At 46.8% G+C, this 15,202-nt stretch overlaps 1 protein-coding gene across 3 annotated transcripts in view; it reads right to left on the reverse strand.

Moving 5' to 3' along the window:
- Positions 1-15,202, reverse strand: part of CLSTN2 (calsyntenin 2) — a 592,872-nt gene that overhangs the window by 78,358 nt on the left and 499,312 nt on the right. For all 3 annotated transcript variants that reach the window (XM_074370543.1, XM_074370548.1, XM_010952311.3), the window contains exon 8: positions 11,838-11,959. In XM_074370543.1, coding sequence (XP_074226644.1) covers positions 11,838-11,959 — 122 coding nt within the window. The remainder of the gene's footprint in view (positions 1-11,837; positions 11,960-15,202) is intronic.

Here is a 15,202-nt window from a genome sequence, read left to right on the forward strand (position 1 = left end):
TTGAAAGATGGTCTTGAAAGATGAACAGGTAATCGGCCAGTCAGTTAGTGGAAATAATTTGACTGCTCATGACACATTCTCTTTTATTCTTAAAAGCCAGATAGGGGCATACAAAGTGTTGTCGAATCAGCCTGTGCCTCAGAATTGTATGGAAGAAAATTATTCCTATGAGTGTCTGCTGAGATCAACGGATGGAGAAATATGGTGAAAACTTGGCAGATATCCCATTCTGCCAAGCTATGTAAATACTTCTCAACAAGATAAACACATAATGGAAAAGAACATGAAGCTTTGGAGAATGGTGGACTTGATCCAACACCTTAGGCAAATTACTTAATCTGTCACAGCCTCAATTTCAGTATCTATAAAATGGAGTGAAGAAATAACTTCAAAAGTAACTGTGCAATTTAGACTTAATGTATGCAAATCAATGAATTTAGGGATTGGCACACAATAACCTCTAAAAAATAGTAGTTTTCCTTCTTTTCCTCACATATAATGTTATTGACTGTTTGCTTTTCTTGCACCTAAGGCTACAAGAAGTTAATGCAATCACAAGGCTTATTTGTTTACCTTTTGATTCCAATTTCCATTGTTTCAAGAAAGCTACCATCTTCTAAGTAACCAAGGGATGCAGTTGCTGTCTCATAATGAGGTCTTGCTTCCTTCTAAATATGCATTAATTGTCAAGGTGATGGAGGAGGTTCATTACTTAAAAGCATAATTAAAGGGCACTTTCTTTAGCTAAACTAATGAGCAGAAAGTGTAGCAATATTTGCATGTTTACACATTAAGGATGGAAACAGATGACTCATAGGAGAATGGGAGGAAGGCGGGAAGATAAGGCAAATTAATCTCACTGCCCAGGGCCTCTAGGGTTACTGCTTTGCAAGATGTCCTCAGCGAAGTGGTCTTCCGCAGGAAATCAGCTCCACTGACTTCTCTTGTTTTAGGGGATGAACAGCCCTCTCGCCACTGCACCTCAGGAACAGGCTGATGCTTATTTCAAAAGACGCTAAAACATGACTCCTGATAAGCTGAGCTTGGAATCTGTTTCTCGCTGGATATCCATGTCCTGTTCTAAACATTCGGGTATCAGCAAGGATATTGATCCACTCTTGTCACCTTGTGTATTCACTAAGGTAAATTCTCCCAAGTCAATAACAGCACTTTTCACTCTTTAGGTGTGTATGTGTTTTGAGGTCATATTCAAGGTCCTTCCATTTACTAGACAAGATGTAGTAAGCACCCCGATCTGCCTCCTATTTGTCATCCTTAACCTGGTTGTTATGCCTGAACTGCAAGACTTTTGTTAGAATTAAAAGAAAGTGTCTGGCACAAAGTAAGAATGGAAATGATGTTCAGTTCAATTCTCCTCACTATACAGGGAATTCACAGTGATCAGTGTCTCTGCCTCGTGTCTCCTAAATGAGGGGGTTAGCATTAGAATGTGTGATTTTATATTAGGCTTCAATTTTGCCAATTTCTTGTCTTTCTACACTGTGAAAGTGACAGAGAGAAAAAATATATTTCATGTAACAAATGCAGACACTTGGGTTTGATGCCAAGGAGGAGTCTCCTTCCCCTCCCATTGGCACTCAAATCCCCAAAGCAGTCTAGAAAGACAGGAGCAAGGCACAGCCAGTGTGGTGACCGAGTTAAAGCTGCTTCCACTGGGACCACCTCAAGACTTGAGCATCTTATTAGTGAAACAGTGATTCGATTTACTAAGTATTTATAATTGTGTTGACATTGTTTTCTTCTTTTTAACAGTAAAATGAGAGACACTGGTTTTAAATATGTATTACAGGATGCCTACTGGAAAAAAAAAAGTGCATGTGTTGCCTCTGGGCAGATGTACAGGCTAAGACACAAATAATGATTTCACGGGAGCAAAAGGAATTACTTAGCAGATGCTCATTTGGGAAAAAGAAACCAGAGAGGAGCCAGGGCTGCCAGCACAGGGAGAAAGGTTAGAACAATCAGCATCTTTGATTTGTTTAAATCTACCAGTGGCAGAGCCTTCTCTTTCAAGTCAGAATGAGAGAGCGGGAGAAGCCAGTGAAATTGCAACAGAGAATGATATTCCTGCAGCTCTCTCTTCACCAGGAGTCTGGATTCTCCCTTAGCACAGGCTTTTCAGAAGAAAAAGTAAGGAAGATCCTTTGAGTAATAATGGAAGTCCAACAGAGACTTGAGAAGCCAGCTCTTCAAGCAAATGTCTCAGGACGTATTGATAAGCAAGGCTCGGGAAACCCTCAGTGGGTTTGTGGAAACTATGCCCCCAGTATGACACAAATGGAATTATCTATTTGTCATGGGATATATTTTTTTATTGAAGTATAATTAATTTACAGTGTTGTGTTAGTTTTTATATTCAATAGCTTGTCATAACCTATAATGAAAAAGAATATGGAAAAGAATATATGTATATGTATAACCGAATCGCTGTGCGTCATGCATGAAACTAGCACGACACCGTCGTGGGGTCTTACTGCTGGTTAGGTATGTGATCAGCCGCACTCACAGCCAGCAGCACTCATCTGTACCTCGCTAAACCTCTCTTTCTTCCCTTTACTCTCTGCACTTTTGTCTCTTGGCAGTTTCCCCCTTTTAGTCATGGGCCTGCCCCTGGAACTCTACAGGAGGCCCTTCTTCTCAATAATAGTAGCAGTGGCTGTTTGCTAACTGCACACTGTAGATCAAAAACTCTGCCTGTGCTCTTGGGGCAAACCAGAACAGAGGGTTCATTGTGTGCTGGTTCCAGGGAGGAGGAAAGAGGAAGTGGGAGTGAGAGTCAGGGAAGGAGAACGAATCAGTACAAGGGGGAGGTTGTCAACGTCATGGCTGCGGCAGGGGCGTGTGGGGCGGGGAGGGGGTGTGGAGGGGGCTGGCTTCCCCCAGGACTCCTGAGAGGAGTACAAGGGGGAGCTGCCCAGAAATGCTCCCCACCTCCATGCCCATTGGCTGCTCCCGTGCCCTCTGGGTGAGGGGCGCTCCCAGGGCAGTCAGGCTGCTGCTCCTGGACTGTGCTCCCTGGAGCCAGCAGACTCCTCTTGCCTAGAAGCAAGCCCTGGGGCAGAAAGCTGAGAGCCCAGTGAGGTGTGAACTCGAGGGGAGACCTTCCAGTGAAGCAGCTTCTGTGCTTCAGGGGAAGGACAGGTATTATCTAGAGAATCTCATTTGCATATCCACTTGGTCAATTTTGAAGCTTCCAGGTGAGGCTCTGTCAAGAGAAAGAGGATTTTCTAAGTTGGTGTTAGCATTTTCAGAACCAAGCATAAAGGATTCAGTGTTTCTTCCCTAAAGGCAGAGAGCGATCTTTTCCACTTACCATGGCTGGTGATGGGGCTCGCACCACCTTCGGCTGGAAAAAGAATATGTCTTAGGGAAGAGGGAAAGGCTAAATCTGCCCCCTGGGATCCTAGACCAGAGGCTTGTGAGGAGGGAGTCTTGGTGAAAAGCAGAGCAGGCAGTGATGGGAGGTGCCAGAAGGCAGTGCCTCTTGTGCCCTCCCTCCTAGGGCCACATCTCCTTGGGAAGCGGCTGTGTAGAGATTGAAGCAGAGGTTCCCCATGCTGGGGTACAAAAGAGTCTCTGATCCATTCTGGAAATCTTGGCCCAGGGTCACCTCAGTACCATGTAGGGAGGAGGCAGCCTGAGGCAGCTCCAGGCCTCCCCAAGGCTCATGAATGATGTCTGTATTTCCTATTGCTGCTGTAAGAAATAATCTCCAACTTTGTGGCATAAAACAACACAGACTTCTTATCTTACAGGTTTGGAGGTCAAAAATCTGAAATGAGTCTTGCTGGGCTGCAGTCAACGTGTCGGCCGGGCTGCCTTCTTTGTGAAGACTGGAATGGGCAAGCTGTTTCTTCCTCTTTGTTTCCAGCTCATAGAGGCCCCCAGGCTGCCATTCTTTGACTGGTGGCCCCACATCACTCTGACCTCTGCTTCCTGTCACATCTTCTCTGACCCTAACCCTCCTGCCTCCCTCCGATAAGGACCCTTGTAGTTACACTGGATCCACCTGGATAACCCAGGGTAATCTCCCCAGATTAGGATCTTTAATTTAATCACATCTGTCAAGACCCTTTGCCATGTAAGGTGACATAGTCACAGATTTCATGGATTCGGAGGTGGACATCTTTGGAGTTCATTGGTCTGTCTACCACAGATGGCTGGCTGGGGACCCTGAGGAACCCAGGTGAGGTGTTGGGGTGTGGAGGTCACCAGTCAGCAGAGATGGGACAGGATGAAAGGCTGTCAGGGATGGAGCTTTGAGGTGGAGGGAACACGGCTCAGGCAATGGGTGAAGTGGTGGGTTTTGGCATGCTGGTGCATTCTCTCAAGACAACAGACTGACCATGGGGCTGACCATGGCAGCAGTCACATTTCCAGAGAGCAAGAAATCCAATCACTGCCTAGTCCCGACCTGAGAGGACTGAGGGTGTCCTAGGTTGGTCTGAAGACCCTGCTCTGCCAACACCATGAAGCCACAGAAGCCACCTCTCTCCAAATGTCTAGAAGCTCTTGGACACGGAAGAGGCAGGGAGAGGGACTCTGAGAGAAGTAGGGGCTTGTCAGGGGCCCTTACATATTACAGAGAAATGCAGAAGTGAGAGTCACTGTATTTCTGACTCTCCCCACATCCATTTTCCATTCAGAAAAACTCTGCAAGTTGGCATCTTAGAAAAAGTCATTTGGGATTCTGCGTAAAGGAGAGGCAAAAGAGGTTCCTGAGATTCTGCCACCCCTCTGTGTGGGACACATGTTCCTAAAGGAAGGCAGGTCTCGCTGAAGGCTGGTGTACAGGGCAGCACGGTGAGCGGGGTGGCATCACTGTGTTAGGAGAAACACGGCCAGCACATCCAAGAGTTAGTCTTGAACTGCGGAATTAGAGTACTGACAATGCCTAATTATTTTGCTCACTAAGAGGACTGGTCTGGACTGGACTGACCATTCTCCAATTAACTCCTCGGCGCTTGGCTATAACAGTGATTGAAAGAACCCATCTGACTCCCGGTGTGGCTGGAAGAGCAGATCCGGGTAAGCTGATTTCCATCATTCTAACACGCTTTCCTCATCAGGAATAAAGGATTTAGCCTCTTCCAGGAGCTTGAGGATTCTATGCAAGTAGAAGGGACTTAATGGGCAAAAGCGTTGGCCTGACAAATGTGAGTATTTGGCTCAAATCCTGGCTCTGCCATTTGCTTCTGGGGGAGCGTGGGCCTGTGACTTACTCTCTCCTTTCTGTGGGGGGAAGGAAGACCACCCGGGGAAGGGCCCCTGCTCCACTCGTGCCCGTCCTTCCCTCTGGGTGTGGTGAGGGGCCACCGCGGACCAGACCTGCTCCCTGCTCCCTTGCCACTGGGCATCCAGCATCCTTCACGGGGTGGGGAGCAGGGGGCTGGGACAGGAAGGGCTTAGAAAGGACAAGAGGGCCTCACTGAAGAAGAGCCACACTTCTCACACGGTCTTGTTATGGTGTGGCTTTCCTGTGTCCCCATGATAGTGGGGTTTTCTTTGTTTTGTTTTGTTTTGTTTTTGTTCTTTATCAGCGACCAGAGTATAAAGAACAGAACATTTGTTTGGTCTGATGATGTATGTTTTTAAATGAGAAAATCTTAAAAAGTGGAAGATCTCCTATAAAAACCCGATTTCCCACTTCTGAACACTTGGAAGTGCAGCATCAGGTCTGGATTCAGGGTGGCCTGGGGTGGCGTGGTGCTGAGTCTGAACGAGAATCCGCCTCACCCAGCCAGGCAGCCGCACTCACCTCGGCTGCTTCTCCCGTCCATAATTATTAGAGTTTGAAACTCTCGCAGGAGAATGCTCCCCAGGGCCCCCAAACTAGGGGGCCATGGGCTCCTGGGGCTCCTGGGGCAGGGTCATTTGTGTCTTTCTTCTCTTGCCCTGGTGAGAAGTTACAGGTTCTGGCTCAGAAAAGGCACTGGTCAGCAGGCTGGATCTCACTTCCGCTCCCTATGCTCCTGGCGATTTTTCAGAGACGCCTTCTTTCCCTTGTCAGAGCTTGGGGCGCCTGTCCTCTTGCCGGTCCATTAAGGCTTTCACATCAGCTGTGTCTTCCAATCCGTGAACACGCTAGAAAACATCAGCGGGTCCCCCTCCCAGCACCAGCAAGTCCAAAGGGAAGATCATTAGAATTCGTGATGCTGAGTCAACCATATCCAGATAATATTAAAGTCGGGAGGGGCTGCCAATTAATAAACCTTTCCTGTGTGAGCTGGCAGCTGGGCCTTCTCCTCCGCTCCTGTCTGGGTTTGCACATGACTTAACCGCAGGCTTGAGGGATTTGCATTAGCAGATCATAAGTAAATACCTCATTAAAACAACAATCTCCTCATTGTTACGATCCCTTTTCAAGAGGTGCACTGGATTGCCGGGGCATTTCTTGGGGTTGCCCGGAAATGGATTTTGGAAATGGATTTACCCGGCAGACCGTGTGCCCTGGCAAAGGCCTTCTGAGGTGTGGGGCAGAGGGGTGGGGCTTTGGAGGCACGCAGCTCCTCTGTGACAACCGTCACACCCCCGGGGCACACACCTGAAGTGCGATGTGGTGCCATCCCGCCTGTCAGGCCCTAGTTTCTCTGCATGCAAGCCATATCTGTCAGGTGCTAGATCTGCTGGCTGTGCAGAGAGGAAGGGGGAGACCCTGATTCACTCTCAGTCCCTGCTACTGGCCCCATCTAAGCAGCCTGGTCCCATTTGCTTAAATGATGCATTTTATGAACATCATACTAGCATTCCTTACATTTATATCACTAAAATTCTCAGTCTTCTATTGTGTAACAAAACGCTTTGATTGTGGCCCATTCTTCTGGGAATAAATTACCAACTCAATAACATGCTGTAAAAAGCTTCCTGGTATTTAATTCCTACCTGCTCCTCTACACTGGGGTCCTAACACCTGCTAAAACCATATACAAGCTCCTGAGTCCCTGTCTTTGGAAGCAGAAGACTTTCACTTTAGTCTCCTTCGCCTCCTGAGTCTCAAAAAGGCTGGCTCAAGAGTGAATGATTAGGAGTAAACCAGAAAGAGAAAGAAAAATACCATATGATAATACCATATATGTGGAATCTAAAAAAAAAAAAAAAAAAAGAAAGATAAAAAGGATACTATGAACTCATCTACAAAACAGAAATAGACTTGCAGACATAGTAAACAATCTTATGGTTACTGGGGAAAAGGGGTGGGAAAGGATAAATTTGGGAGCTTGAGATTTGCAAATGCCAGCCACTATGTATAAAAATAGATAAAAACCAAATTGCTTCTGTATAGCACAGGGAACTATATTCAATATCTTATAGTAACCTTTAATAAAAAAGAATATGAAAACGAATATATACATGTATATGTATATGTATGACTGGGACATTGCGCTGTTCACCAGAAATTGACACACTGTAACTGACAATACTTGAATTAAAAATTTTTTTTTTTTAAAGAGTGAATGATCAGGGAAGGTGAAGATGTAGAAACAAAGACTAGCGATTGGCCTGGGAAACTGGGAACAATTGAGACTCTGAACCAGCCACAGAGCATAGTCACCGAACTCCCAGTTTCCTGAAAGACCTAGATAAAAGTCTGACACACATTCCTAAGTTGCTTTTACAGGAGTCAGATCCCCCAGATGAAAACTGCTGACCAAAAGCATGCAGACCCCAGACTGGTTGAAACCAGAAGATTGGTGATACTTGAAATTTCACCTTGAGGCAAACCAATCTGAAAATTGTGCACAAGCTGATCATGCATCCTAAAGACCCCTCCCCCTGCCTTTAAAAACCTTTCCCTGAAAGCCTTCCAGGGGTTCAGGTCTTTTGAGCATGAACTGCCCATTCTCCTGTTTGGTGCCCTGCAATAAACGCTGCACTTTCTTTCACCACAACCAGGTGTCAGTAGACTGGCCTTACTGCACGTGGGTGAGTGGACCCAAGTCCATGCTCAGTAACACTGTCGAAGTCTTCCCTTTCCACCCCATCTTGTGCCCTGACACACGGAAAGCTGACAGTCCCTTGAAGATGGCCCTCCTGCCCGTTCTCTGCCTGCTTGGCTGCCTGGCTCCACACCTCCGGGCCCTCTCATCCCCTCCCAGAGGCTTTCCCAGGCCCTTACCCTTCGGCCTATGGCAGGTGGCCCTGGAATGGGCTCCCACTGCCTCCACCCAACCCCCCACCTTCTGCCCCAACACATATCACATAGGATTGTACATATCACATAGGATTGTCTGTCTATGTGTTTGTCTGTCCCATGATTGCAGATACGCCCAGAGAGCAGAGGTTTTATCTTAGCTGCTGATCCCTGGTACCCAGCACAGAGCTTTGCACATAGTTTGTGATCAGGATAAATGAGGTTCAAGTTGTGGTCAGGATAAATGAGGTTCCATCAGGCAGTATGTATACAGAATATGTATTATGCTTCTGGAATCCCTGAAGTGGGCCAGGAATTTTAATACACACCGTACATTAGACTGGCTTGAGCCCTTTCTGGCCAAGGCCAGAAAGTTTTGTAATAGTTACAAAGGTACTGGTGGTAAATTCAGCAAGATCTTTGCTATAATACAAGAAGATCAAAGCTGAACGTTTGAGATCCAGAGAGTAAAAAAATGACAAAATTTTAGAATTTTAAAATGCTCCCTAAAAATGAATCAAAAGATCAATTAATCACCAGGAGGTCTTAAAAGATCTCTGATTTTTCTTCTCTTCTTCCTTTTTTTCCCTTGCTCACTTCATCTCTCCTTTCTTTTGATCTCAGCACCCGTTCATTGTCATGCAAACATTTACTGGGTACCAACTGTGTGCCCAGGACTGTCATGTGCATTGAGGAGTTGGAGAAAGTAGGACCCAGTCCTGCCCTCCAGGACCTCAGCACAAAGTGAGCAGGAAGGCAGGACAAATGGGTAACCAGGGTACAGTAAGTATTGGGATGGACTCTGCATGGAGTGTGGGGAGCACAGGGGAGAGGCAGACTACTCAGGGAGTGATCCAGGATGGTTTCCTGAAGGAGGAGGCTTTATCAGGTATCCCCAGTTTGGGGATTAAGTGATTTATACCCGAGAAACTTCTGGTTAAGTTTCTGTCTACACAGGAAGCTGAATAGGGGACAGAGGAATCTGGGCTGCCCTATATATACCACTGGATTGCTAGCATGAATGTGGTGGAGGTTTCCTACATCCTAGCCCCTGTGGCTCCTTCCAGAAGGAGGGCAACTGTCCAAGTGAGCTGGCGCTTCTGATCATCAACAGGCAGCCTTTACAATTTTTAAAACTTAATTCCTTTAGTAGAGGAATGCTATAGACTGAATTATGTCCCCACAAAACGCTCATGTTGAAGCCCTAACCCCAACAAGGCTCTATTTGGAGACAGGGCCTCTAGGAGGTAATGAAGGTTAAATGAGGTCCTAAGGGTGAGGCCCTAACCCAATAGGGCTTGTGCCTTATAAGAAGAGAAAAAGGCACCCAAGCTCGCTCTCTCCATCACGTGAGGACACAGTGAGAAGGCCGATGTCTACAGCCAGGAACAGGGCCCTCACTGGGGGCTGGAATTGGCCAGCACCCTGATCTTGGATTCCCAGCCTCTAGAACTGTGGGAAATAAATGTCTCTTGTTTAAGCCACTTGGTTATGGCAAACCAAGCTAAGACAAGGAAGACAGGGCTTAAACAAAGTGAAGATGTGACAATTTCATAAAGTTTCATTTATGAAGACCATAAACATTTTGCTTGTTGCATAATTCTGATCTCTAAATTAAAATTTTTCAATTTAAAGATGAAACCATTTCAAATTTTCATTAGCACGCTCGCCAAAGATGCAGCATAGCATAATGGAAAAGGCAGGTCCTAGGCATGATTTGCTGTGTGATCGTGTGTAAGTTACTGGGCCGTGGTCTCCGGCTTCATATCATCCACCAGGCAGGACTGGGGCTGAGGGGAGGGTGAGCCCACTCACACAGCCTGCCTGGCACAGAGCAGGCATCCAGGAATGGTAGTAAATGAGACCAGAGTAGTTTGGAAGGCACTCAGTGACTCTCAGTCCCTCCTTAAATTCACCACGTTGGGAACAGATTTCAGAAGCCATAGATTCACTGTATCTTTATCTGCAGAACCAGAATTCCTTCTTCCCCTCTTTTACATTCCAAACCCTGTGACTTCATTTGCCTGCATCACTGCTTCTCAATCCCATCTTAGAAAATGCTGCAGGGCATCTATAAGGATCTCAGCCAGTGTCGCAATGTTTTTATTAAAAACCCACACACTCTGGAATTTATTTTAATTTACCTCAATTCATGTTATATATTTTAAAACATCCCATCTAAGCCATATGGCACTTTAAAAGGTAGCTGAAAGATTGCTGGGAAATCAAAGAAACAATGTCAAGATAACATAATTTCTGCAAGACCCAGAATTCCTAATTCAGAGGAACATATATTAATCTGGATGCCACGTTTCCCAAACCCCAGGGTCCATGAGGGTCAGATTTACTGGGAACGGACTAGGCAGTTGCCCCTAGGCTTCCTCAAACACCTTTCCCATCAGCCTGGCTTCCTTGACCTTGTCACATTGCCTGATGTTCCACCATTGAGACATTCCCTGAGGTTAATGAATCTCTCTTTTAAAGAGCACATGTCTATTCTTCTGCATGGAGGAAAGAGGGTAGCAATCATTCTCAACTCAGCGGAAATGAGTTCGTTCTGGCAAGCTTCCAGTAACACATGCTGAGATCAACCCTACTGGGGGCCTGGGGGCTTAAGTGGTAAAGGGGGATGGTGGGGTAGACACAGGTAATGGGCAGAGAGAAGGGAAAAGATTGTGAAATATTCAGCTCTAGATGAGGTGAGGCAGGTAGCACACACAGGGGCTCTTGGAGAGAGAAAAGAAGACTGAGGGTCCTAGAAGCTCTCAGAATATGGATTGGGTAGAAAGAAAACAAAAAGAGATGCTGGGGCCCCAAGCAGTAGAATGAGCATCGCTTCATCTGCCTCATTAAGCAGGACCCGTTCTCCAACTCTCTTCTCTGCCTGCTGCTGCTCTCCCTTTAGAAAACGTAAAACCACTGAACAAAATTGGCGCAGCCCTCCTCAAATCTAAGCAGGGGCCAACCCTAGGCTTGCTGCACTGATGCTTCTTCAGTGGCACAGCCACCCAGAGAAGTGCCACCTCCCCACAATCTCAGCGCAGCACAGCTCTCGAAACAGACACTTCAAAGCTTTTGATTCAGACTAGACACTTCATCTGTCATTGACAAGTGCGACACAGTGGCCCTTGTGATCACAAGCCATGATGCTCTGGAGTGAGTCATAGATTTTCCCACTTCGGAAAAGAGCAGGCACTGCTCACAGGGCACTGGGTCACTGTTGACTTCAAAGTCCTCGGGCCCCTGTTCTCAATCTGTGTCACCAAAAGAGAGGCTGCACTGTCACCCAAAGGAGATAGTAGGGCCTCAGAGAGAAGACACGGAGCATTTATGACATAAAGATCATAAACTGGGGCAGGGGATCAGAGGGTCGTTTTCCCAGCAGCTCCACGTGGAGCAAGTCGACCAAATGCATGCAGGCTGGCAGGTCCACTGATGGGGGTAGCATCCCAGCAGGGAAGCATGGCCCTCCCCACCTTCTACTGGGCTTTAAGGAGGCAGTGTCCATCCTGACTTTAAGATGCTGTGTGTCTCCCTGAGCTGATTTTCCCCTAAACCAGTAAGTGACCAGAACCTTGAGGTGTCCACCCACTGCCATGACCACTGGACCACACGCCCATCACTGCACCACACCCCCATCACTGCACGGAGGTGAGCGGCGGCAGGCGCGCGGTAGGGTTCCTACCTGGTCCAGCTTCCAGTGGAACTCCGCAGGGCGGAAGGTGTCAGCCTGGTCGAAATCCTTGCGCAAGAGAAAGACGAGGCGGCAGTTGTGCACGTACAGGGCATAGTGATGCCGGTTCATTTCTGAAAAGCAGAGAGAAAATTTGAAGGGAGGCAGAATCCCTTTGCCAGTCTCCACCAGAAGAGACTTCCCACTCCATCATGTTGTGCATCTCAAAGGCCAAACAGGCATTCTAGTTTCCTCTTTTACAACTGGATCTAATGAATGTTCTAGAACACTCATGGTGGAGCTCTCTGAAATGGAAGAGGATGATTCAAGAAAGTTCAAAGAAAAACTTCTGCTGAGAAGCCATCTGGGCTTTAAATACCAACCTAACTTAGATACTGCATCAGGCCCTGGTTCGCAGGCTCTTTGTGTGTGCGTGTGTGTGCGTGTGTGTGCGCGTGCATATGCTTCTGGGAGGGTCAAGGGGCCTCTCTGACAATCACATCAGCCACTTTAGGTCCTGTAACATAGTTGGCTTCTCCCAGAGTTCTGGACTTTTATTTCATCAGGCTTGACAGTGATAACCACAAAGCACATTTCCTTCTTTACCTAATCTGTGTTCAGCTGAGGGGAGCTGCCTTACTTTTAGTTGCTGGGAGGAGGGGACAAATTGATTTTTTTCAGCATTGGATATAGCTCCCTGACTTTCCAAAGTAAGGAATAAATACCTCTTTCCCCGTGCACAGACAACAGATGGGGACTTTTTCTCCCCTTATTAAAAAAAAAAACAAAACCCAAACCAAAGAAACAAAAATTGCCTTTCCTACTTAGAAAATCTCATAGGTCCCAATCATGATGTCCTGTAAGCACAAGACAGCAGCCACTGGGAGGGGAGGAGCAGTTAGTTGACCAGTACCCAGAGAAGTCACGTTGAATACACAGTAGCACACAGCGAAATCTAACACGAAGCACATGTTCCATAAATATTGGGTGAATGAGCCGGTGACCAGGTACAGCAGAAAGAGCATGGGCCCTAGATCCAGACAGACTTGGATGCTGAGCGCTGTATCTCTGGATGATGCTGGGAAAGTTATTTCGCCTCTCAGCCTCCTGAACTGCATCATGACGAGGATGCTGGATTATCCTAATATCTCATGAGAATGGGATATTGTGACTAAGTCTTGTATGTTTTGCACAAACCTTGCTCGTGAGTGGGAGGGATCAACACCAATCCCACTTCGAGGCACGGGCTCTGATTGGCTTCGGCCAAATAGGCTCACGTAAACCCTCCTGCCACAGTGACTGGTTTGGGACCCAGGCCCGAGCCCAGCAGTGCAGGCCATTCTGGCCTTGGGCCTTCTGCCAAGAAAGTGACTCAGTTCAGGCCGATGACTCTGGAGCTTTTCTGAATGGTTCTGGGGAAGAACTCTATTTCAGCAGGAAGCAAATAGAAGAGACTCCCCCCTCTCTCTAGAAGCTGTAGTATATAACTGGGAGCCGCTGCAGTCATATTTACTAACATGAAACTGATATAATATATATATATGGTGGCAGATCTGAAAAATTGTAGAGAAAAGGCTCTAAGACCTTGATCACTCTTTACCTGGAGCTGTCATAGCTCTGGACATTTTTAGTTATAAGAACCCCACATTCCCTTTATTATTTTTGTTCTAATCATCTGATATCAGTTTGATCTGTATTTCCTGTTCCTTGTAACTGAAAGCATCTTAATTGATACAATGAGGAAATGTGTGTAAAGCATCTGCCCAGAGCAGATGCTCAACGACTGTTAGTTATTATAAGGACTATTACACTGCCTCGTGACCATGACAACATAACAAAGTAGTGTCAGATGCTGTTTTCACAAAAGCATCATGTTCTTCAAGATGCAAGGAAAAGATGGAAGGAAGGAGAGTGGTCAGTTGCCAAGTATGGCAGGGTTGGCCAAGGCCAATGTTCAGGTGACCACTCAGCCTTTGCATTGATGAAACACCCGGGTCTGGTTATGGAGGTTTTGCTAAATATTTCCAGTCTCCCTCACTATTGCCTAATTGATTCCCTATAGTTTCTGTTGATAACTGTCAGGAAGATATAGAGAGAAGACTTCTCCCTTTTAGTTTCCTTTGGAGTCAGGAGAAGTTGTGGTGAGGAGGCAGAGGAAGAATGAAAGGACAAGGGGGGAGGGTATAGCTCAAGTTGTAGAGGGCATGCTTAGCATGCATGAGGTCCTGGGTTCAATCCCCAGTACCTCTTCTAAGAATAAATCAATGAATACACCTTAATACCTCCCCCTACCAAAAAAAAAAAAAAAATAGAATGAGAAGACAGACCTCATGAGACATCTTGAGCATCTTCTGGCCTCCCTCCCCTGTCTTCTGTTAGCTGGATGCCTGTGGTCATCACCCACACCAGAGTAACTGGTTCCTCATTGGGCTGGTGACACGATACGCTCAGGAATCAGCTCCGCTTCTTTTCCTGTCCTTCAGTGTTGTCCCTGGCAGCTCCCCCCTCTCTCTTAGCCCAAGTCTCTGGCAGATTCTAAAGTCTTCCGGTCACTTGCAGATATTAAACTAGTCTGGAAGGGTTCTCCCCAAATTAAATACTAGTGTCTTATCAGTTAAAAGATCTCCCCTCTTCTCCACTCAGCCTTGACCCATGGCTTGGTGGCCACTGGTGGAGAAAGGATGAGGAAGGTTTGTTCTTTACTCCTTTCGTTCCTCAGTCTCACCCCCCAACCTCCTCCCAGCTCCAGTCATGGTCAGAGGCAGAGGAAGGCAGATAAGAAGAAAAGAGCCATTAGAGTTTGTCATTTTCCCAGGAATGTCAAATGTCCTCTGCCACAGTGGTGTCTATGTACAGGCTCCTTCATGAGTGCATTGGCTGACTTTTGGAGAGGCTCTGCAGAGACCACTCATGGCCACAGAAATGGGTCTGGGCCCTTGTAAAATATATTTTCAGCCCTTTCCTCCTCCCCTTACCACCCTCAACCCCCGCACCCTCAGTAAAAAAGGATCTGTTATAATCTTTACATAGGAATTGATCTGATAAGTGACACAGTCCCTTTCAGGATGGCTGGGACATGTGCCAGCTCCAGTCCCACGTGGTTGGCTCTTGCCCCTCCACACATCGTGTGAATGATTTTTTTACTAGTCGGCATTTCACGTTTCCCTTCAGCTCCTGCTTTCTCAGTAATTTCTCTTCCCCTACATCTGCTTCTCCTGCCAGGTCCCCCCTTCCTGGCATGCAGCCCTCTTGGCTCTAACCTTGACCATTTCTGAACACCCATTTGATTCACAGGAATAAGAATGGAAACAACTGTGTTCTGCCAAACTGTAGTAGGGCACCCCTTCCCCCTGCCGCCCCCTCCCCTCACCCCACCA

The sequence above is a fragment of the Camelus bactrianus genome, chromosome 1 (genome assembly GCF_048773025.1).
Source record: "Camelus bactrianus isolate YW-2024 breed Bactrian camel chromosome 1, ASM4877302v1, whole genome shotgun sequence".
In the NCBI taxonomy this organism is placed as follows: domain Eukaryota; kingdom Metazoa; phylum Chordata; class Mammalia; order Artiodactyla; family Camelidae; genus Camelus; species Camelus bactrianus.